The sequence below is a fragment of the Fukomys damarensis genome, unplaced genomic scaffold (genome assembly GCF_012274545.1).
Source record: "Fukomys damarensis isolate Sample0158 unplaced genomic scaffold, DMR_v1.0_HiC HiC_scaffold_28, whole genome shotgun sequence".
NCBI classification, from domain to species: Eukaryota; Metazoa; Chordata; class Mammalia; order Rodentia; family Bathyergidae; genus Fukomys; species Fukomys damarensis.
In genome coordinates, this window is record NW_022900940.1 from 35,180,705 (window position 1) to 35,205,666 (window position 24,962).

The following is a 24,962-nucleotide window of genomic DNA, read 5'->3' on the forward strand; positions in this document are numbered from 1 at the left end:
CTTTTTTTTTTTTTTTTTTTTTTTTTTTTTTTTTTGGTACCAGGGATCGAACTTGGGATCCTGGGCTCACAGGCAGATGGTGGGACCACTGAACTAAATTCCTGGCCCTTCTGGGCCATTTTTAAAAATTGAAATATTTCTTTATTAGGATTGAGTTTTGAGAGTTCCTTGTATATTCAAGAAATAAATTCTTTGTTGATGTGTTTTGTAAATATTTTTCCCAATGTGTTGTATATGTTTTCATTTTTAGTGGTATCATCTAAATAGAAATTTTAAAATTTTAATAAAGTCAAACTTATCAGTTTTTTATTATTAGTTTTCTAAGTCCTAGAAAATCTTTGCATATATCACTATCATAAGATTTTCTATTTATTTTCAAGACATTTTACAGTTGTCACCTTAATTTTACTATCCACTTTGAGCTCTTTTACATATATATATTTTGTGAAATACAAGTACAAGTTTCATCATTTTGTGGTGAATGTGAAATTCCAGTATCTCTTTTGGAAAAAAAGACTATCCTTTAATTATTGAGCTTCTTAACATCATTAGCAATAATCAGCTAATCATGTATCTGTTGATCTATTCCCATATTTCTCTTCCGTTGCCCTAGGTATCTTTAACCAACACTATATTGTTTTGATTTCTTTACCTTATTAAGCCATTCTGCATATCTCGTAGTACTAGTCCTGCAACTTTTTCTTTTTAAAATTGCTTTGTTTATTCTCAGTTCTTTGCTTTTCCATTGGTATTTTAGAAGCAGTCTGTTTGTTTTGACAGAACTATTGCTTACATTTTGATTAGAATTGCATCAAATCAATAAAATTGATTTTAAGAAAATAGACATCTAGATATGCCATTTTCTATTTCAACTTGTAGCCATTTATTCATACTGTATAAAATATGATTGATTCCAATATACTGACATTTTATCATCTATCCTTTCTGAACTCACCTATTAGTAGTTTTCTTTGTAGGTCCTTTGGAATTTTTTAGACAGTTGTGTCATTTTCACTTACAATTTTATTTCTTTCTAGTTTCTATCCCTTTTATATGTGATTGGAAGCAATTTGCTAATATTTTAAGCATATTTGTGCTGAGATTCATAGTGAGTATTTGTGGACAGGTTTCTTATAGTGTCTTCCTTAGGTTTTGAGATCATGAAAATTCTGGCTTCATAGTGTGATTTTCTGTATTTCATGTTTCAAGGAGAGTGTGGGAAACTGGTATTATTCCTTTCTAAAATATATAATATCATTTATAGCATCATAGTCTAAAGGGGAGATCAAATATATTTTTTAAAATAAAATAAAGCAACTTTTTTCTGTCATAAGAAAAATCACCCCCAATGCAAAGGAAACTGCAAAAGACTGAAGGAAAACAATTTGCATAGATACACCAAAAAAAGCAAACAAATGAAGGCCTATGTAAAGATATTCATATTAGACAATGTAAATTTAAAGCAAAGTGGCTAAGCATGGTGGCACATACTTTAATCTCAGCTATTCAGAGGGCTGAGGCGGGAGAGTTACAAGTTCAAGGTTCAAAGGAAATCAAAACTGAAATTGCAGAATTTCTAGAAAATAATAATAAAGTGGACTGATCAAACCTATTGGTTTGATAGAAAAATGGTCTTAGAAATTCTTAGCCTTATACTCTTAAGTTACTAACAGAAAAGAATAAAAGTATGTAAATTAAGCATTCATCTCAAATAATATGGAAGTAACAGCAAAGTAAATGTAAAGAACAAAATAAGTACAAACTATAATGAGGCCAGCCACAGTGACACAAGTCCTGAGTCCCAGCCACTCAGGAAACTGAGGCAGGCCCTTTGGACCGGAATGGAATAACTAATAATGCGCATGTCCTCTTACTATATAAACAGCTAGGAAACTAAACATAGCAGAAGTATGCAGACACTGCTTCCAGTGACATATTACTAGATTGAAGCATTCAGACCCTGGAAAAAAAGCAGGACATCACTGTGATCCCTGACATGAGGGAGGTCAAAACAGCTGGGTGAAACTGATGACAACAGGCTTTCTACCTAGAAGCACTTTGAGATCATAGACCAGGAAGAAGCAGCCCAGAGTAGAATGCATTGATCTTGCTAAGCTGAAATAGGAAGCTGAGGGAAGTTTGCAGTACGTCTTGTCTTTAAAGGAGTAAACTATGTAGAGAACCCTCTTTAGAAATCTGCAGTTGCTGTTTCCTGGGCCATACAGCAAGTTCCATTCATTCCCCTCCCCAAAAAAATCCTGAATAAGAAGACATAAGTGATAGAACTAATGCATCTAGAGGCATTTTCCTTTGGAAAAAAAAAAGGAATAAAAGATTTTACATAAGTTACATAGTTTAAAATAATATGCATAGAAAACTATGCATGTGTAAATTAAAAATTGATTATAAAAAACAATTTTTTAAATATACACATTTAAGTATGCCAGAAATGTCCAAAATAGAAGGTTCATTAACCTTAACCACTGTTAAATGTGTCATCAAGATCTATCCTGATAATAGTTTGGATTTTTCACATAATAGACCCGTAGGTAAAATATATTCTGAAAAAGACTTTATATATGATGAAAGTAGAGTTTCAGTTCATTGGGGAAGCAGTGGATTATTCAGTAATACAGTTTAGATAACTCACTAAACTATGAAACTATATTTCAACTTTTGCACCAAAACAAATTCCAGATGTATTGATGATAATAAACTGGTTATTTTATTTTCATGGGTAGGGAATTCACAAATCCATAAATCACAAAGAAAAATTATAGTAAAATTGACTTTATAATGAAATTTCTCTCTAGGAAAAGGGGCCCCCCTGTAACTGAAAAGACAAGGAAAATTTTAGGAGTCACTAAGACTTCCCAGTCCCTGGAGGCCCAAGACTATATCCTCTTACATACTCTTAAAGTACTTGTTCTCAAATTTGAGCTTGTATCAGAATCACAGAGGGAGCTTATTAAATGCAAATTGTTGGGCCCTATTCAAAATTTCCTATTTAGTAGATATATGATAAATGAAGTTTAATAATTTGCAATTTGAACAGATTTCCAGGTATTGCTGGTCCTACTGTCTTATGACTATATTTTGAAAACCATCACTATCCTCTGTGTGGGATTTGTATGTTTGTGTATTCAGTAGTATTTTTTTCTACATTTAGAATTCCTAAATTGAAGTGTTAAGGTGACATATAGCTTTGCTTCTTCCTGAGATCTTCCTAACAAGAATAAAGATCTGTACAAAAACAATCCATGCAGCATCATGTATAATAAAGAGGAAGGAATCTAAATGTCTCCAAAATAAAAGGACTGGTAAAATTATGATCTACTCAATTGAATACTATGGAACCATAAAATAAAATATCTCTGAATATGTTGATTTATAATGATCCCCATTTTAAGTATTATATTGTTAAATTTTAAAGTGTGTATTACAGTATGCTTCCATTTATATTTTTAAAAGGTGCATACAGGCATTAAAATGTCTCTAGTATGAAAAAACATTGGCTGCTCTTAAAAAGGGGATTTGTTGGCAAGAAAGGACCTAAGGAGGAGAATTTCTTCTTACTATATGTCTTTTGCCACTTGCAAAAATAGAGCTCTAAATTAGCAAAACAATAATCCTACATAGTTTTCTTTTAATGCATTTAATTTAAAAGAATTGAGGAAATGAGAAAGATGGTGAGATGAGAGGCCGATATCAGGACACATTGCTTCTGACTTTGAGATCCTGGACTTGGAGCATCTCAGCACCAAGACTTAGCCATAGTGGCTGGTAGCTGAGGTGGGAAGATAATGTATGTGTATAAGAAAATAAATTTGCAGTGTATTATATAGTGTTTCTGCTGCTTAAAAACTTAGTTACCACACAGATGACATTGCAGTAGTAGATATTGTGCATTTTGAATCCTGCAACTCTCCACATTAATGTGGAGAGGTGATTTTCCTCATACATATTGGGGTGGGGGGGTACCGGGGATCAAACTCGGAACCTTGCTCTTGCAAAGCAGGCAGCGGAACCACTCAGCTAAATCTCTAGCCCCTCTTCATACATATCTGAATTAGATATACTGTTGGACAGTGTGCTTTTAATAGTGTTCAGGAGTTACAATATCATCATATAATCAGTAGCCAGCTTTTACATGAAATGGGACCCCAGATTATGCTATGTTCTGTTTATGCTTTTGTAAGATGTATTCCTGCCCTGCTTGTTTGGATCACTAGTTATGAACTGGAGGTTAGCAAAGAAATCACTTCTGTTTCTCTGAAAAACTGCAGAAGTGTTCCTTCATATGATTCTGAGACAGAATCTCCATAGCCCACATGGAATAATACTGCTTTTAGAAGGTTGAGGCTTATTTGAAGATCAGATATAGTAGTTCTTTTAGAAATCAAAATAGTCATGTAAGTGCATGATATTTTCCATTATCAGAAATTGTATGTGATTATTTTAAAACACTGAGTGGTAATCTTCCGTGCATAAGTAAACACATTTTTCTTGGTTAGTGTATATTTGTCCTTTAAAAAAATACATACAAACATATAATTGATTGCAAAGTTTGGACACTAAACTGTAGCTATCCATTAGGTATAAAATGGAGCAGCCCACTGCTATTAACTCTTTTGTTTCCATTTAGCTCCTTCTAATGGAGAAAAGTAATTTATGGTAATTTGAATTTGACTTCTAAATTTCTTTTTTTTTTTCTCATTGAGTTGATTTCGTACATTTTAGGTATACAGTATAGACTTCTAAATTTCTAATCAAACTCATATAACCCAATGCATGTGACGGAGTTGACTACCCTCTCTGGCTTCTTCAAGGTTTCATTTTTATTTTTTCCCTGTTACTCCTTGCCCCCTTGTAAGTTATCTGGGCCTCATGCTTATACATAGAGTCAGTGGTGCTGGGGAGGGAGGATTGTGAGATTGAACCCAGGGCCTCATGCATGCTTGACAAGCACTCTACTTCTGAGCTGTACCACAAACCCACAGTCACCTCTTAATTATTTGCACTAATGAGTAGGAACTAGGATATATATAATCTCAAATGGTGTATAGTCCAAAAACCATTAATACTTGGCTTTGAAATTTATTTAATAATGGTTTAAATTGTTCAATTCCTAAATGTATTCTGCTAATATTGACATTAATTTGCATTCTCTGTATGCACATTCATTTGGGAACTTGTCTGGAGAACAGAAAATTCAAAGTAACTATAGGAAGAGCCAGATTGATAGGATTATTATTGAATTAAAATTTTATTTTTGTTAATTTCCATGTTAATGATTGAGAGTTGTCATTGTAACATCCACTCTATGGCCTAGCACGATACCTACTATCCAGCTGAAGTTCAGGAAATATTTGTTAAATGAAGAATCTGATTGTTTTCATATCATCACTGGCTGAAATAAGCTAGAAGTCAGTGAAGAACATTCACTTCACCCACCCCAGCCTTTTCAGCCCCAGCTCAGTAAATATGACTACTGCCAAAGCATGAGCATTTTTCCAGTATGGCACTAATTTATGGACTGTTCGGCCAGCTGAGCCACCAAGATCAGTTTCTGACAGTCAAGGACTTCATCCAGGAAGTCTTTAAGAAGGAAGATACACTGTTCTTTTTAAGTGTAAGAAAGATATGTATTCCTGTTAGTAGAATATACCTTTCTATAGTAATATAAACGATAATATACAGTACACTTTCTCAACTTAAGATCCCAGGATCAAACTCCCAAATTGGTTTGCATGTGAGTAGGTGTGATAGGAGTGTGTGTGTGTGTGTGTGTGTGTGTGTGTGTGTGTGTGTGTGTGTTTCAGGGGAAAAGGTTTATAAACTGATTAAATTCTCAAAGGATCTCACAACTCTTCTCTATAGAGGAATTGAAGTTTAACTATTTTATGCTTTTTGTGAAATTTTTACAAGATAGAAATGAATCTCCCATGGCTGCTCCCCCTCAAATTTGTCTTCCTTTAGGCTTTGGAACTCTCAGGAAATGTAATTTTGTGACTTTCTAAACTGTAGTTAATGACAGGCTGGGCACAGACATAGACTGAGAAGCCAGGGGTCTGTTTTGAAAGACTAAATGTATGAAAGGACAATAAAAGGAGTATATGTGTCAGTAGAACTCTGACTCATAACCAGGAAGCGAAATTATAATCCCTGAAGCAAAATAGCCCATAACAATCAGCATTTATCAGCAGAACATGGAGGTGCATGCCTGTCATCCCAGCACTCAGGAGGCTGAGCCATGAGGGTCCCTGCATGTTCAAGGCCAGCCTCAGCTACATAGTGAGTTTAAGGTCAGCCTGAACAGCATAGACCCTATCTCAAAACAAACAAACAAAACAAAACAACAACAAAATCAGCACTTATCAAATGAATGCTTCTGTATTTTTGCTGCCACTGTTACCTCACTTCTATCAAAAGGCCACCATGTTTGCTGGGCCATTCATGTATGATCTCCACTTACAGTTAGCCAGCCCCCATGCCTGCAACCTTCAAATCGGGTATAGCTAAACAGTAACTTTTTTTTCACTATAAAGCTTATTCAGTCCCCTGGCAACTTAATTTTCTGCCAAAAACAAGTGGTGAAAATTCTAAGGAAACTTCCACTGGGATATCATAAAGCTGGAAGTAAACCATTGTAGAAATATCTTGTAGAAAGTATGTATTAATCAGATTCCACCAGAATCTCCTATACTAAAAAACTGAGATTGGTCCTGGCAGTCACTAATTTATTAAGCCCTATGGGAAAATCTGACACTTGGTAAAATTTGAGCCTTTACTATATCTAGAAGAGTCATTCATTCATTCATTTAATCCTTTTCTATCCTGAAGTAATATTTTACATGAAGTACATGATGGGTTTTAGGAGCCCTGATACTTGGAGCCAAAGTATGGGCAAGAAACAGGATTTAACAGCTGCTCCAGTACCTCTTACGCTTTAATGTACATACACATCATCTGAAAGTCTTGTTAAGATGAAGATCCTGATCCATTTGAACTGTTTAGGAAGCTGAGAGTCTGCATGTCTAACATATCCCGGCTGGCAGTTCTGGTCCTAGGATTATACTGTGGTGTAGTGAGATAAAACTGAGGAGTATCTGAGGTATGAACATATTGGAGACAGTGCTCAGGAAATGAAGGGAGACAACAGGCAACTTTAGGGAGACTCGATCACTTCCTACATAAATCAAATCAAATCATTTACTACTTAAACTGTCAGCTCAGGTTTCCCCACAGAGAGATAAGAGAAGCCCAGGAAAAAGTTTGGTGAGCACTAGGAAGGAAGCCTGTGAAATATCAAAAATGTAAAATTATTATCAACATAACCCCTAGTCAAGAAAAGCTAACCTGAGGGGAAAACATTCACACTAATTTAACAAACATATTGGGAGCTGGGATTTAGCTCAGTGGTGCCACCGCCTGCCTTGAAAGTGCAAGGTTCTGAGTTCGATTTCTGGTACCAAAACAAAAACAAAACAAAACATGTTAATACCCTTCTCTTTGCCCCATCCCAGATAACCCTAAAGAGTTTGTAATCTGCTAAAGAAGGAAGATAAACTGAACCCAAATGCCAGTTACTACCTCTTCAGCTGAATTGTGTTTATCAGTGCCTTTTCTTCTGGGAAATGTAATTGAGAAGCAGTGACACGTACAGGTGTGGAGCCTCCCAACATCAGGCCTGGGCGAAGCAATGTTTTAGCCATTTGGTAGCCAGACACAGCCAAGCACCTGTGGAATGGGAAAGTACTGGAAGAAAAAAAGAACTAATAGAAAGTAAACTTAAAGGTGTAGGCTAAAGATAAGAAGTCAAAGAGAATCAGCTATCCTTGCTGCCCTTTAGTAATAGGTTCCATCTGACTCCTGATGACATAGGATCGGCCTGTAGATTTTGACCCCCTCTCTTTCACTAGCAAGAATTGTTTCCCATGTCATTGTTGGAGTTACTGACTGTTTATGAAAATATAGCACTGGTCCCACATTCAACTCTAAATAAATTCTGATATTTCTCAGCTTAGTATTATGCCTCCTGTCAGTTCTACCAAAATTGTATCGACATGTTATATTTATGGAAAGAAGGTGAAAATTGTTACTCATTGTGGTTAAGATCATATCAGTTTTTGACATAGCCTATGGAAAGTTAAAAAAAAGTCATACATTTTGTTCTTTTTTACAATTATTTTCATATTAGGGAGAAGAGCAATAATTATTTTCAGCAATTCTCTATATGCTAATTTAGGAATTTCTTTGATCATAATCCCCTTTACCTGAAAGTAAAATGACACAGCAGTCTATATGCAGACTTTCTAAAAGTAAAAATTATGATAAGGATAAACACTGTTGGCAGACCCTAAAATTAATTTTCCCAGTATAAGCACCAGTTGCATTTTAATTCTTTATGTAGTTCGTCATTGGCAGTAGTAATCGCTTCTACTTAATTATCTTCAGGAGATACCCAATATCTCACAAGTGGTAGAGACCAAGTAAGTGATAGGGTAGAGAGAGTTCTTCTCAGCAACTTTTATCCCAATTGTCCTCTCTAGCCAGGAATAAGATTCCAACTGCATTCTAAATGTAGTGGACAGGAGAATCCTCAGATGCTATACTGGATGACTACCATCTTCCATTAATGTTATTAGAATTTATTGGTAAATAATACATGCTAAAATTATTTAATCTTTGAAATATTAGATTTGTGAGAACACATGCTTCTAAAAAGAGGAATGTGTGTAAGAAAGAATATTCAAGAATTACACAGCTAAAAGCATAGTGTGATCATCTTTATGTTCATTGTTTTCATAAGTTTCTTATATTACTAGAAAAACATACACAAGGATGTACTTTCCATCCTATTTTTGAAAGGACATATTACATTAGTTTTGACAAAATAGCTTCAAATCTTGCCAGTGAACCTAAATGGAATGGGTAATAATTATTAGGAACTTATTTTTGGAATAAGAAACCATCCTTTATAAGAGACTGTAACCACCCTCTGAAAGGAACACAGAATTTTTCCCCAAATCAAAAATTTTCAACTGTTCAAGTGCATATGCCATGAGTGTTAAATTAGGTTCTCAGAAAGCCAAATTCAAGCCAGGTTCAACTCATGGATTACAAGGGCCACTTTAAAAGTAAATTTGAGTTCTTCAAACACGATCACTTATTTATAGTTTCTGATCATCCTATTTTTGAATCAGTTTAATGGGCTTGAAGGATTCAAATCTTTCCATATGGCATGCAGATCCTTTTTCTTTTGTCATTGCTGTTCTACTACATAGCCCAGGCTGGCCTCGGACTCCTAAACAGTTCTTCTGCCTCAGCCTCCACAGTAATGAAGTTTGACTAGATTTAAAATTTTAATGAACAGGTTAAGCATCTTCCAGTAATGTATTCTGCAGAACCCTGACAAGAGTTAAGAAGTATGAGATTAAATGAAAAGTATTTATTTTGCCTTCCATCTTATTTTGCTTTGCTTTCTGAAGATGTTAGAATTTGACCCTAGTTATACTAATTATAATATGTGGTTCTGGTTCTAAGACAACAGAACTGATGTAAAGGAATACTCAGGATAAATTAACTTCAAAAGAAGGAGTACACCAAAAAATCCTAAACTCAGTCAAGAAGGTAACAACCTCAGAGAAATATTTTTGATTTTCTTTTGTTTTTTTCTTTTTACTAAACAGAATTTGGCCTCTGTGTTTATTCCATATCAAAGATAGACTATCTAAAAATTAATTGCTAGCTTTGAAAAGTACAAGTGAACAGAAAGCATAACCCAAAATTAATATCACTGAGCAAAAATATAACATTTCTTTTGTGGTTCCAAAATGCTTACCCAGCATTATTATTTTGTGATCACAGGTTACTTGAAATGTCCTTGTGATGTTTGTTAAATAGAGCTTTTCTACATTATTTATTTTTGTAAGGTTGCTGTATTCACATCTCACTGAAAGGTCATTTAAAAAAAAAGAAATGAAGATTTAAGATTTAAATTTTTTTCTCCTTATTTAGCCCACTATAGCTATGTTGGCTTGACTGTATTTATTTAAACTTCAAGTTCATGATTTTCTTATTGGTAAAAATTGATTTTTCTTAGTATTTCTATGGATCATTCACCAAGCAATAAAACTATTAGTAGTTACTAATCCCCTAGAAATAGCAGCTTTATTACACAGAATTTTAAAATTGACAATAATGGTATAAGTGCAAATATAGAAGCTGTCCTGCCTGTTAGTGGTTCATAGTTAAATTTAATACCTTAGGTAGTTTTTTGTTTAGATTCTAATTAATAAGTCAGTCTGGTAAAATATGAATTATTGTGTAATGACAACTAATAAAATATATGAGCACTACAGTCTGCACGTGTAACATAAAGCAAGGTTAGTAGTATCAGCAATTAAATGGAAGCTATATTTAAGAGTAAAAGAAAGGTTTAATGTTATCCTTAAGTATAACTTAAACTCTCACTAAATATTTTTAACTATATTAAGAGCATGTTAATCGTAAGAATGACTTCTTTATAAGACTTCATTTCTTAAAGTAATTTTTTCTAGAATACGAAAGCTTACTGAAATAATTTGTTTGTGAGTAATTATAATGATTAAATTTTTTCTTGGTTTTTAAGCTCAATGATGAAAGCTCCAAACAGCCCAAGATACTTTGTGTGTTGTAATGTATGAACTAAAGCTAACTGTAGTAAAAGAGATTATTGAAAAGGTCATTGTTGGTTCCATAGCATACCTCAAGTTGTATGATTCTTCTTAAATATTTTGAGTTTGTCCTTAATTTTTCTATAATTGCACATTAAATAAAAGAAACTGTATATTACTTTAGTGTCCTTTCTTGTACAAATTTTAACTGTGTTATATGAAAGTAACATGCTAGTTACCTATAATAAGTTATTTTTCTAGTGTATTCCTGGGTTCTCCCCATTTTCTGAATTGTGTTTGCACTGCCTTCAGCAAAATTAATTCCTTTACTTCCCCCACTTAAGCTATACCTTTGCTTCTCAGTAGCGTGACAAGTGGATTTACAGAGCATTTAACAAGCACTTGTGGTAAGCAACACATACAGCACTTAGGGAGGTATATAGAGCTCATCACAAAGAACTTTCTAGATTCCCTCCACCACACACACAATTTGGTCTCACCCTGGAATTATTTAGCAATGTATTTGGCAAGGTAAAACTTCAAGAGTGAAAAAAATGTGAAACATTTCTAAAATAGCATGTATAGATTATACATTAAGTATAAAATACTTAAGACTTGCATTTTGTGCAGTTTTGAATATATTAAATATGTGAACGATTTGACACAGAAAACAACAGAAATATTTTATTTAGTGTCAATTACTAGAATTTCAGTTAGCCCTCCCAGCAAAACTGTGGTGAAAATTGCTGCAGACATGTATCTGGGGGGATCGCTTTGAAAGCTAAGTTAATACAACCCTAATTGGCAGGAAGATTTTAAGAGGTTTGAACAATAACTGGACATTTTGCTATGAAAATAATAGGCATAGAAATTATTTCTAAAAATACTTGGTTTACTTTTTGCTCTTGGATCAGTATCTGTGATGAAAGTAAAGATACGATTTTCTGCAACAAAATGAGAAGAACTTGGGCTGTAAGGAAGACTTGTGTTCTCATTTGTGGTTTTTTATTAGCCTTCATTTATTTTTTTCACTGGTAGAGTGTTCTTCCTGTTGTTAAATGAATGACTATGGTAACCGCATTCTAAATGTTTTAATCATTTAAGAATGCAGAGATTGATAGAGCTAGAGATATATAGTTATTATAGACATATATAAATATAGAAAATATATTTCATTCATATATATAACATATCCACCAAAATGTACACACTTCAGGAAAATAAAAACTTGTATAAATATTTTAATAATAAATTTATTAATATGTCATGAGCTTAATAAAACTTACCTTTGACCTCTACAATTACAAGAGTTGCTCGACATGGTGTCCATTAGCTTCCAGACATTTATTCATATGGCCAACTGGTGCTTGGGTAACCTTGGTCATTGAGATTTCTGCACATGCATTTTCAGTTTCTTCTCTAAGATACAGCAGTGTAGCGGGTTTTCTGTGATGCATAACATCCTGTAAGGATCCCCCATATAAGGGTAATATCATGTGCTGAAAAATATCATACTTTTCCTGAAATATTTGTACATTGTTTTCACAGATTCTATATATATGGATACCTAGAATGGCTTAATCCATTTACTTTTTCGGTTTTGTCCATCTCTGGTCCTCCTGATACTTGTTACAAAACCGGTTCATTCTTTCTAATTAAGAATAGTAGCCTGTTTAATGTAGAGGTTTTTTTCTTTTTTGAATAGTAAATATTAGTCTTTGTAACTTGAGTAAATTAGAAGTGTGTGGAGAAGTAATTTTTCCTAAGTTATATAAATAGGCATATTAGAAAATATATATATAAATTTTGTGTTAGTCACCCCTTGTTTTAGCAGTGGAATATGAAACAATTTAGCAGTGCATTCCAAAGGCAGATAAAAATTATACACATTACTATAACATTTTAAAGGATAAATCTTACCTAAGCATTTTAATTTTTCCTGAAAAACAAGTAATGGATGCAGTTAAAAATATAATCTAATTTTTCTGTTGATTAATTGGATTATATGAATAAAACAAATATTTGATCACATGACTTCACGTAAACTGTGATATAAATGTGATTATACACTGTTTTATCACAGCTTTGGTTCTTGCTTAAATATTATACTTCCAGAGCAAAGTATCTTATTGTTCTTTTAACCCCACAGATGGTTATATTTGATTTCAAATTTTGCAAAAAAGTATTATCTCTTTACAGATTTTTAAATAATTTCTTCTGTTCAGTATTTGGTAGTACTAGGAATTTAGAATTTTTAATTATTTGTTATATACTACAATCACACAGAATTCTAGTGTAAGTTCCTAGAGACTTATGTAAGACAGTTGTATCCGTACTATATATAATTAGTAGATACAATAAATCAAACCAAATTATTTTCTTGTAAACATTAGATATAACTGGCTTAGTAAGCATTTATTAAAATTCTGAGGTGTCACTATTTATGACACAAATGTTATTAATACACAAATGTTATTTAGTATTCTTATTGCTGATGTCTTCTCTGTGGCATATTTATTTACCTGGCCATAAAATGAACATGAAAAGCACCTCTAGAAAGAAACCTTGCAGGTGAGAGATATATTTATCTATCTCAAGCTAAGAAATTCAGCATCACTATATTTTTTAAATAACTGTATTCATTTGACTTAAAAATAAATATCTACAGTGCTGATTTTCCCCATATTTAATTTTTAAGTGAATATTTTAGGTAAGTGAAATGTGAGAATTCAGCTTTCTACATTTGGCTATATTTATTTGTCATTTAAATGTTTGTGAAGGATTAAGTTAAAAAATTCATAGATCAATGAAAAGACCATGAAATTTTAGAAAATTGTATATTTAACTCATAATCTTACATATGAGTACCTACTAACCTACTACATATTTGTTCTCCATTTCCTTTTTGAGGATTTGTGATTTCAATTAAATATGAAAAATCTACACATTTCAAGCATATGTTTTATCACATAGAAATAAAATTTAATGATTATAATCTGATATAGAATTGTAAAAACTAATCTGAACACTTAAATATTAGATTTTAATATATTTTTGATATATAGTATTTGTTCAAAACTAATACATTCACGGTAATATATTTTGGTATGTAATATTTCTCTGCTAAATTAATAAATTATAGTTTTTTCAGTTGCATGAGAAAATGATTATTCATGCTACTCTCAGAAATATTATTTTCTCAATTTTGGTTTTGTTTCTCTGCAGACGGTGGGTACGGCTACTGTTTGGAAGAGAATTCCCTCTGCAGGATCTGCTGGTGGTTTGGGATGCCTTGTTTGCAGATGGCCTTAGCCTGAGTTTGGTTGACTATATCTTCATAGCCATGCTACTCTACATCCGAGATGCTTGTAAGTCCTAATGTCTTTGCCTATATTTAGCTAGGCAGTCCTTATTTTTTAAAAATGTTTTGTGTTATCAATATATTTTATTTTATTGTCTGATTCACATATACCTAAATTTTTATAGTAGAAAAAATATATTAAAATTTAAAGGAAAATGTTAAATATCTTTTCTTTTAGCAAATAATTTTAGGAAATGTGGGTGATTTTATCTTGAAAGAATTGAAATTTTTAAAAAACCATGTCTAAAGGCTTTATACTTGCTTTAATATCATTATACACATTTGTGAAATGCTTACTAAAAGCCAGCCTTTCAGATATGTTTAGAGCTCCACCTTCTGATATATACTGAATATTCATGGATATTTATTGCGAGACTGGAGCTGTTTTTATAGTATCAATGCCTTGTCAAATTAAAAAATATATATAAATGTTGGGGGGAGGTATTTGACTTCCTCCTAGTTAATCAAATTTATCACTCAGTCTAGTCTAATGGTATATGTGTTCACATCTCCTCAGTTTTACCTTAGGATATTCACCTTAACCAGAAAGCTAGTATGTACCTCTTTCTAATGCTCTAATTATTTTCAGTTTGAAGAACGTATCAGAGCACGTTTTAAATTTCAGAATGCCTCAAATTATTTTCCTTCTCAGAAAAATAATCACAGTTCACAAAACAAGATTGTAAGCCAAAATATAATTAGGAAAGATTTCACCAAGTGCTGTGATTGAATGAGGAAATACAAAACTATTCTAAAAGTAGTATTTTGCCAGAAAACCATATACTATTTGGAGCCATTCTTAATCATTACTGTTAAATCGCTGCATGGGTATCTTTATTTGTTCATTGAATACCAGTTGTGCCAGATGTTCTTGTTATGCTTCTAGTAACACTAATATTCTTTAAAATTTTAGATTATATTTTTTAATTGCCTCCAAATTACTTGGAATAAATAAACAACAAGAACACCACATTTTATCAAAAACTGTAAGGTTTTTTTTTTCCTAGTGCCTCAGAGGTCGAATAGTTTGGGTTTTGACAAAGTGAAAGTTCCTTTTCAGAGCCAAAGCTAAACATACAGGAACATGGAAATAATGAGAAGACATCTGGAAAATAGAGAAAGATGTTTGGGTAGATGTGAATAGATACTGGATTTTTGGATATTCAATACCAGATTTTTAAATAGTTTTTTAAAGTTTTTATTTTTAATTGTAACTAATAAAAAACAAAAGAAAACCTGCCATCTGCAATTCTAGCACTCTGGGAGACCGATTAAGGAGAAGCCCAAGTTCTAGCCCAGCCTAAGTGACTTAATGAAACACTGTCTCAAAAAAAAAGAAAAAAAAGAGCATAAGAAATATCTTTTTAGGAAAAAAAAATTTGTTTTTTAATAATACTTTCGCAATACTTTGCAAGTCAAACTATTGAAATGTATTCTGATTTTCTGATCTTAAACAATTAATAATTTGCTCTTTTCACTACTTTGGCATATCCTCCATAACTATCTAATTTAATCATCCTGCCATCTATAATAAGATCAATTCTTTTAATTTCATAAAACATGGCAAAGTTTGGCAGCAGAAGTCCTTACACATTTTTAATCTTTCCAGTGATGGTTTTATAAATATGGGCACATGTGGAAATGTGCAGAAGTAATAAAGTTGTTTATTCATTTTAATTTTGGTTAAATCCATTAAAGTATATCTCCTAAAGTAGAGTTAATATTTCTCAGATATTTAAGGTTAGGCCCTTGACCTAAAGGAGCTTACCAACTAGTAGGGAAGAGTGATGTAAATAATTTCAAACAAATGTATGTATTGTTTGGTTGAGAGGTCAGATATTCAGAGAGAGAGAGAGAGAGAGAGACTGAGGGAGAGATATTGAGCTCCATCTGGACCAGTTGTGAGTGAGTAGAAATAATGTTATAGGTATCAATAAACCAAATAAAGGGATCTCCATTCCATGCAGAAGTAATAGCATAGACAAAGGTCTGAAAGTGAGAAGCCCCTTAAGAGGGAGGTGTGTGTGTGTGTGTGTGTGTGTGTGTGTGTGTGTGTGAAGATATCAGATACTAGGTAGTAACAGAGTGCAAAGGGAGGGAGGGAGGTTATAATCCTGAAGAAGTGAACAGGTGGAATCATGATGAAAGTCTATAACCTGAAATTGATAGGGAATTATTGCAAGGTTTAAAGCAGAGGTGTGACTACTGTTAGATCACTGTAGCAGTAGTATGGAAAATGAGCTCGAAGGAGACAAGACTCGTGTGAGAAAATCAGGTAAGTTTATGAAAGTTTATTTTTCCAGAGGAAAAATAGTGGATTAGAACAACATTCAGAGCTAAAAACAGCATGACTTTAGTTTTAAGCATGATGTGATGTTTAAATATTATAGAAGAGGGAGAATGGGGCATCTAGAACAGTCATTTATTTGCAGCCTTAAGTGGTTTCCTTATAGAAAATGTAAGGATTAGCAGGTTTTAGATCTAGAGATGATTGAGTTTTGGTCATGCTAAATTTGATATACCAGTAAGAAATCATAGCCTGAAGATTTGGAAAATAAAACTCAATGTCAATATCCTCATAGTTACAGATTTAATTTTACAAACAACAGATATTTCTTAGTTAACAGTGTAAGAGTAAATGTAATCTAAGAACAAGATGATACCACCTAGTTTGTTTAGAATAGCCTTAGTTTGCATGTGCTCCCCTAGAGTAGTAATCATTAATACTGCCCACTTTCATTACAGAAGCATAGCATTAAGATCATAAAATTTATATGGTCTATCTGACTAAGGTGGATATATGCAGAAACAGAATGTGGGCAAAGGTGGGGCTCAAAGTTTTTCTCAGCACTTCAAAAACATTGGAAAAGGAAAAGCCAAAGAACTGCTTGTAGTGTAACCTCAAGACTGTGTGGTCTGAGCCAAGAAGGGGTAAATAAAGCTAGAAAAATCCACTCAGAGTGGATACTATGGAGGAACCATGATTGAATTGTCCTTTGCCAGAGTCAACTTAATGAAATGATTTATGCAGAACCTAGATTATAGAAGATTAAAGAGTGACTTGACAGGAAATTCAGAAGCTTTTCTTTAGCTCTTTATTGTTGTTTTACATGAGTATTACTTATTCAACTAAAAGGATGATCCATCTTTTTTTTTTTGTAATGTTTAAATATGTAGAAAAGACTAGGGAACAAAGATGTAGCTACAGGATAAATTCTGGGGCAAAGAAGGTTGGGTGATTGTCTTTGGAATGAGACTAGTGTATGTTGGAACTAGTAGAGAACTAATGAAGAGGTTTACTTCTCAAATCAATCTGTTTCTCCTTTAAGAGCCAGTTCTAGTTTTTCCCTCCTATTCTGAGGGGATCTCCTGACTGAGATCTATAAACAGAGAAATTATCTTGTTTGTTTTATACTTTTTACTTCTTTATTGTTCTATTCTTCACACCTGCTCTGCCTTCCTTCTCTCTCCATCTAGAGTTAAGAATTTCCTGTTTTGGTTTCCGTACTGTATATGCCAGGGCATTTGCATATGAAACCTTTTTTGGTACAGGGGATCAAACTCGGGACCTTGCACTTGCGAGTCAAGTGGCAGCATCACTGAGCTAAATCCCCACCCTCATATGAAACCTTTAAGCAAATGTTTTTTCAGTGAGATAGCTGAGGAAACAAGCACTCAGAGACAGTAACAGAGAATGGAAAGTCTAGGACCAGGGGCTTGGGAAGCTTGGCAAATATGGGTAACAAGGGTAGAACAAGCCTAGTATAACTGCTATGGTTAGGGTTTTTTTCCACCTGTGCTCAGCAGTCAGGTGAAATAAAAGGAAATTGACTGAAATATGTGTTTCAAATTAGGCCAGTCTTTTTAGGAAAATCACATTTACTCTTGTGCTTTTAACTAACAAATACCTGTTGTTTTTAAAATTAAATCTAAAGCTATGAGCACCAAACACCAAAACCTTGAAGAAGTACAGAACAGTCAACAAGAAAATAACTTTTATTTATTATTTATTAATGACAGTTTATCATTTATTCAAAGAACCAAACATTCAAACAGTATTGAATCTCTAGTACTTCCCAGAAATCATGGTACTGAGATAATAGTGTTGGAGAGACATGAAGAATGTCTAGATGCACAGTATGAACTTCAAAGGCAAAGCAAGATAGGAAGCAATCCATGGTTTGGAAGCAAATAAGGTATCAGAGTGGTCTTCACCTTACCTGTGGAGGTTGCAAGGGCAACAGTTAGTCCTGGAGGACTAGGCTTAGAGGGAAAGAAAGACAGTGTTCCTCATAAAAGGGGTAAAAGGGAAGAGAGTAGCAGGAGGAAAAGAGGACCCAGAACACGATTGGGTAGAGTTAACAGGAGGCCAGCACTAATTAGATGAGTTTAGGCCATGCTCAGTAAATGGACAAAAGTGGACATTTGCTAGCCTTAGCATTCCAAATAAACTGTTTCATTAAGGCAGTTTATCAAGACCTTATCTTAAAATAAAAAAGTTCTGAGGATGTAGCTCAGTGCAAAAATTTGGCTGCACATATGCAAGGCCATGAATTCACAAACATGCACACAAAACACACTACCCCCAATTAAAAATGTATCTATATTCAAATTTAACATTCTTGACCTCTGGTTTTCTTTCATTTGAACTGAAATAGAGGCAAATCTATGAATCAAGCTTATCTGGGTTTTTTTTTTTTGTCCTTAAAATCTTAATGTCCACCAAATGTGGCTTCATTTCCATGACATTTTACAGTAGTAGAACTTGGGCTCTATATTGATCACATTTCCTTTCACTGGAACAATATATTTGATAACCACAATTTGAGGAGAGTTTTAATTTTATGCATAGTTTCAGAGGGTTTAGTCCAGGATCGGCTGGCTCCAAGGCAATTATATCATAGTGGAAGGGGTGTGGTAAAGCAAGCTGCTTACTTCATGGCAGCAGGGAGCAAAACACAGGAGAAGAGAAGTGAAGGAAAGGGACGAGAGACCAGAAACAGTACCCAAGATCATACCCTCATGACCAACTCAGACACACCCAGAATTGTGCTTTACTGATCACCTAGGTACCTCTTAAGCCAATCAAATTGACAGTTAAGTTTAACCATCATAGGCTCTGACTCTGAGAATATGCCTGCAACTTACATTAAAAGACCTTGTTTTTTGTATTAAATTATCTCATTTTATTCCCTCTAGATAATGAGATAGAGAAGGTAGAGAAAACTGAAGCCTGTGTGCTTACTAGCTTTCAATTCCAAAGCTGCTGCCAGTGGCATCCCTGGAGCTACACACTATCACTCTGACTTTTCTTATACAGTATTCATGTTCTTACACTCAACCCCCTAACAGTTGGAAATTGTCTACTTGGATGCTTAGTTATTTACTGACCTATAGTCGGCAACACTGTTTATTTAAAGATACAATTTCTAGCAGGGTGTGGTGATGCACATTTGTAATCCCTGCACTTGGGAAGCTAAGGCAAGAGGATCACCACAAGTCCAAGGCCTGCCTGAGCTACATAGTAAGTTCTAAAACAGCCTGAATTATATAGGGAGACCCTGTCTAAAAACATACAGCCTTTTGGATCTTTGATTAAAATAGTCTTTCTAAAGTGTATTAAGCTTAAAAGCAGTAAGAATACCATTTCTGAAATCTTTTTTGAACCAAAAATGCATCATTCTGAATTTTAAATTGTCCTCTTTCCTGAAAATGAAAGTCCTGTATCATTCTGAACAAACTCTAGAGAAATAAACACTTACCCAAGCCTGATGAGTATATATAGGTCTTGAGTCTCAAGGAAGTTATTGGTGAACCTTTGTCATCCAAGTTGTTTGTTTTTCTTTTAAGACAAAAGATATTGATGTATGAGTTGTTTTTTATAAGCTAAAACCTCAGAATTTAGTTTTATTTACAATATTGTCACTTTATAATAAGCAAGTGGGTTTTGGGTTGCAGTTTGGGAACTCGTCTCCAAAAAGATCATGGTTACTGCTATAGGTGCTGAATAAGTGATAGCAATATTTATTTTTAACTAACATTACTTTAAACTTTCTCCAGTCATATTCTCTGCTTATTTAAACTTATTTTACTGTGTGTTTTAAATTGTTTCTACTGAGGAAACTATTAAACTAACTCCCTTGGACTACTTCAGAGTAGGTGTAGGCCTCATACGTAGAGATAGGAATACTCACCAACAAAGATTTAATCAACTTAAGGAAATTAATTACCTAGCATCTGTCACCTTCACAGAAATTGTAGGGTAGAGTAAGCATTACTGTTTTGTCAACCAAACATGAGCAGTAAAAAGACTGACTCTCCCAAAATAGAGGTTATTCAAAAATAACAAGTACTGCAACCTGGAATATGCATGCTACAGCAGACTGTAGCATCAAAGGGATTGTGACAAGGGGAAGCTTTTAAAGGCAAAAAAAGGAAGTCCATTTAGACTGTTTTGAAACAAAGACCTTGGCTACAGGACTGAGCAAAGGTGGTGCTTGTTCTTCGGTAGAACTTACTGTTGATCAGAGAGTCTTCATAGAAGTGGCTTAACTGGAAAGTTCTTTTTGGGAAAATTCTTACTGGAATTTCCTGTTACAGGCAGACATGCAAGAGGGTCCTTCTTTGGGCCCTTTCAACTGCAGTTTGTTACAGTGTGACATGACTCCATTTTCATACTGACAGCTTTCACAGTCTCTGTTTTGTAAATGGAAAGAAAAAGTGTTGGGATAAATAATCAGCTTGCCTAAATTCACATATTTAATAACATAATATTGTTGCTCTGGTCCCTCCAAATAAATTTCTGTCTACATCAGGCTGTTCTATATACTGGGTTATACTAACCTTCTAAGCTACTTTAAACTGCCACAAAATAATAATAATACAAAATGACTCTACTGCTGACATTTGCATCCTTTATGTTTCTTGGTTTGATAAACGGTGTCCTTTCAAAAAAAAAACCTTGTACATATAGAGAACATACTGTGAAGCTAAATTTCTCAATTTCAAATCCTACTCCAACAGAAATCACTGAATGTTTGAGTGAATGACTTCATCCCTCCAAGTATCAACTGTCTCATCTGTAAAATATGAATGATAATTGTACCTTTATAAGACTGTCACAGAAATTAAATGAGACAGTATAGATAAACTTCTTAGCCTAGGACCTGCCTCTAGAGGCCTTCAGTAATTCATTCTCATCTTAGTGGAAATGGTAGTAAAGCTGCTTAATATAGTATCTCTGCCCTTCTGTACTCTGATTTTCTTCAGATTAGAGACTTTATTTTGTTCATCTCTACATCTTCTCTTAGAGCTTGTCATGAAATAGGTACTCAGTAAATAATTATTGGATTGAATGAAACAGACAGATTTTTAAAATCAGAAAGTTGTTTTCCAAAAGAGTAAACTGAAGCTCGCAAAGGTTTTCCAAACAGATTTTCAACAGCTGCTATAAATCAGTCTCATCATTGATACCATTTTCGGCAATTTTTTGAAAGGTTCAAATGGGGTTGTGGAATTCATACCCATTTCTTACAGCACCGAGGCCAGAACTCTATCCACAAAACTCTTTAACTCCTCTTTAAAAACATTTAAGAATTCTTCTTGGCTGAGTGTTAATATATATTGTCACTATAGTATTTTGGAAGATTACTTTTTGAGTTATGTGATAAATTAGTTTTCAAAGAAAACTGTACGTGAAAACAGCGTACCATTCTATCCTAGTTTATAGATGTCTAGAGAAAAAAAAAAGAACAACAGGTTACAGTGTGAATATGGAAAAATGAACCAATAAGTGTCTGAACAGAAGTGTAGAATAAGTAAGTGCTTTACAAATTAAAGCAGATTATGAAATTAGAAGCCATCAGATCAACAGAAATGAAGATGATAAAGTGATTCTTTACATAGATTATAATTACTCATTTTGCCCAGTCCTGTCTCTCTTCTCCATATTGCTCAAGGGAAACAAGGGGTGGGGTTGGATCGTAAGAGTCAGGGATATTTCTGATTACAAATAATTATTTATGTTTTGATTTGCATTGGTTTTTTTTAATTAGTTTTTTTCCTGTGGAACATTATTCAGGTAACTATTAATAAAAAAGATTCACCAATGATGAATGTAACTGTACTGTATACCTAAAATGTACCAATAAACTCAATGAAGAAATAAATAAAATAAAAAGGTTCAGTTATTACTACAAGAAGTTGCTACTGAAAGTACCTCCATAATCAATGCTGTGAGGCATTTGGGATGGCTCACAAAACAAGCAGCACTAATGGGACCAACTGTGACAGGAGTGGCAGGTTGATTGCCAAGAAATAAAGTATTTTACATAGACTTGCCTAAAAAGATGTGTTTAATAATTGCATTCATAGTTGGGTTGACTTGAAAAAAATTAAGTGACAGTCTATGGAACACAGACCTATCTATAAAGACTTTGATTTTTCTCCAAGAAATTCTTTATAGATACTCTCTTTATAAATTCTTTATTATCTTTAAAAAGACAGATAATTGGAAGAAATTATATTTTCTTTAATTTTGCGTTATTATCTGTATAAGTTAACCAGATTGTTAAGCACAATCAAGGTAAATATTATAAGAAAGAATTGGTTCTTTCCCGTTCATAAGGATTTTGTTAATAATTTCTAAGCAGAAAAACAGAAGACACTTAAACATAGCCATGTAAATGACAATAAATATGCTTGCTTTCGATATTTATATCACAAAAAAGTACATACATAATTTTATCTGAAGCTCTTCCTTCCAACATCCCCCAAAGATAAGTACTAGTGTATTAGATTGTAGTTTACTGTGCATTATGCTGCTTCAAAAGCCATTTGGTAAGAATTTCTCCACCTTATTTTATCAAAGCAGTTGCATTATTAGTTAATTTTCTTTGACTGAAAGTTATTTTTGTATTTTCAGTAATAAAAAATATCTTAAGCAGTATTGTATCTGAATTACTTTTCCTCTCTCATTTAGTGATCTCTAGTAACTACCAGACCTGTCTTGGCCTTCTGATGCATTACCCAGTCATCGGGGATATACACTCACTGATTCTTAAGGCTCTGTTCCTTAGAGACCCAAAGGTAAGCTTTTCCCATAAGATATACACATTATTAAGCTGAGTAAAAATTCCTGATGTGGAATTTGCCTAATGTCAGATGAGTTACCTAATGACAGAATTTTCCTAAGTTTTAGCCCTGAAATCAGAAACCTTATTAGCCAATGACTCACCAAGTAAATTAAGTGGATATTGCCTTGAGAAACAGGTACACACATCTCTAGTCCCTCAGAAAGGTTATTCTCCCCTTCTGTCTTCATACCTCAAGGAGAGTTGAGCAACTACCTCTTCTTATAGCCAAACTTTGTCATTATTGTACTTCTCCCTAGGTATGACTTTTATTTAGATAGAGCCTCAAAAGCCATATGAAGATCAAAAAAGTAGATCCATACAAAGGACCAACTCTGTAAAGAGTTTATAATACAATGAAATATTGAATTCTCTCATATTATGAATATGTATTTTTTTATTTTTCAGATTGAATAACCTATTAAAATTTAAAGACTTTTAACACTGATATTTCTATATGAATGTAACAAAATTCATCAAAATTTTCTTTACACTTCAGAGAAAAAGAGTACTCTTTTACAACTGTTATATTTCTTGAAAATAAGAACATTTAATGATCTAAAAAAATCTGTGAATCCTTGCTACTTTTGCACCAAACAAAAATATTGGATGAAGTGTAAGAGATAACGCTTCAAATATGAATATCATAGTGCCAAGCACTGGGTAGTAATCCCAGCCTTTGGCTCTTTGACAACCCTTCCAACATTCATGTTGGCAGTTGTCAAACTGTCTGTGAGTCAGTCTGTCTGTCTGTGGGTTCCGTTGCCAAAGCTCTGTCTGATCAACTTCAGCCTCCAAGTTTAATATAAGTTTTGATTCTGAAGGATTTCTGCCCTTTCCTTAGTTGCTGACTTCCTCCCTTGAGTATATCCTCTATTTATTCTTTGACTGAGTTAAGGAATTCTTATGCCTGTACCTGTTTTTTTTTTTTTTTTTTTTTTTTTTTTTTTTTTTTTTTTTTTTTTTTTTTTTTTTTTTTTTTTTTTTTTTTTTTTTTTTTTTTTTTTTTCTGGTACCAGGGATTGAACTTGGGATCTTGCATTAGTGAGGCAGGTGTGGCACCACTGAGCTAAATACCTGGCCCCTGTATCTTTTTTCTGTAGAAATACAAACTTCTATATAATTTCTATAACACAAATTAATTAATCATCAGAAGTATAATCTTATTTGTCTGATGTATAAGGGAGCATTTTTTTTCTGGTAAAAGGAGTATAACTGAAAAGTCTAAGTTCCATGTTTATATTCTTATGTACATATGTATATGTAAATTGTGGGGATTTTTTACCAAAATTTAAAGATGATTTATATAAAGATGATGTTGCTGGTCAGAGACGTAAGAGTTTGATCTACAAACTTAAGGCAAATTCTACCAACTCATTATTAGGAATTCTTAGTATATAAAGTGTAAAAAAATGCCAGATAGAAATTTGAATGCCTTACCTGTGTGACTTGTCTCGTTTAATAGAGGAAAAAGTAAATATGTTATCACAGCCTATTGATCTTGTTAATTTTCCCCTAAATTTGTTGATCTTCCTTTGAATCACTTGTTTAGTTTCATAGTTCTTTTTTTTTTCTTTTAAATTGAATTTATTGATACATTCTAGGTAGACAGTACAGTTACATTCATTACTGGGATCTTGTACCTTTACATGCCAGGTCTTGGTTCTCATTTTTTCCCCTTGTCCCCACCCTGCCTTCACCCCCTCCTCCCCACCTTCAAACACTTTAATTCCATTTATACATTTTCTCATATTTTTTTCCTTTTCCCTTATTCCCCTTTCCCTATCCTTCTCACTGTTCCTACTCCTTTGG

At 33.5% G+C, this 24,962-nt stretch overlaps 1 protein-coding gene across 17 annotated transcripts in view; it reads left to right on the forward strand.

Annotated features, from left to right (window-relative positions):
* Tbc1d5 (TBC1 domain family member 5) overlaps nucleotides 1–24,962 on the forward strand; it is a 552,135-nt gene that overhangs the window by 415,207 nt on the left and 111,966 nt on the right. For all 17 annotated transcript variants that reach the window (XR_004514672.1, XM_033757108.1, XM_033757102.1 and 14 more), the window contains 2 exons: nucleotides 13,884–14,026; nucleotides 23,000–23,106. Coding sequence is in view for 16 of the 17 variants with exons in the window: in XM_033757108.1 (XP_033612999.1) it covers nucleotides 13,884–14,026; nucleotides 23,000–23,106 (250 nt within the window). In the remaining variant the exon portion in view is untranslated. The remainder of the gene's footprint in view (nucleotides 1–13,883; nucleotides 14,027–22,999; nucleotides 23,107–24,962) is intronic.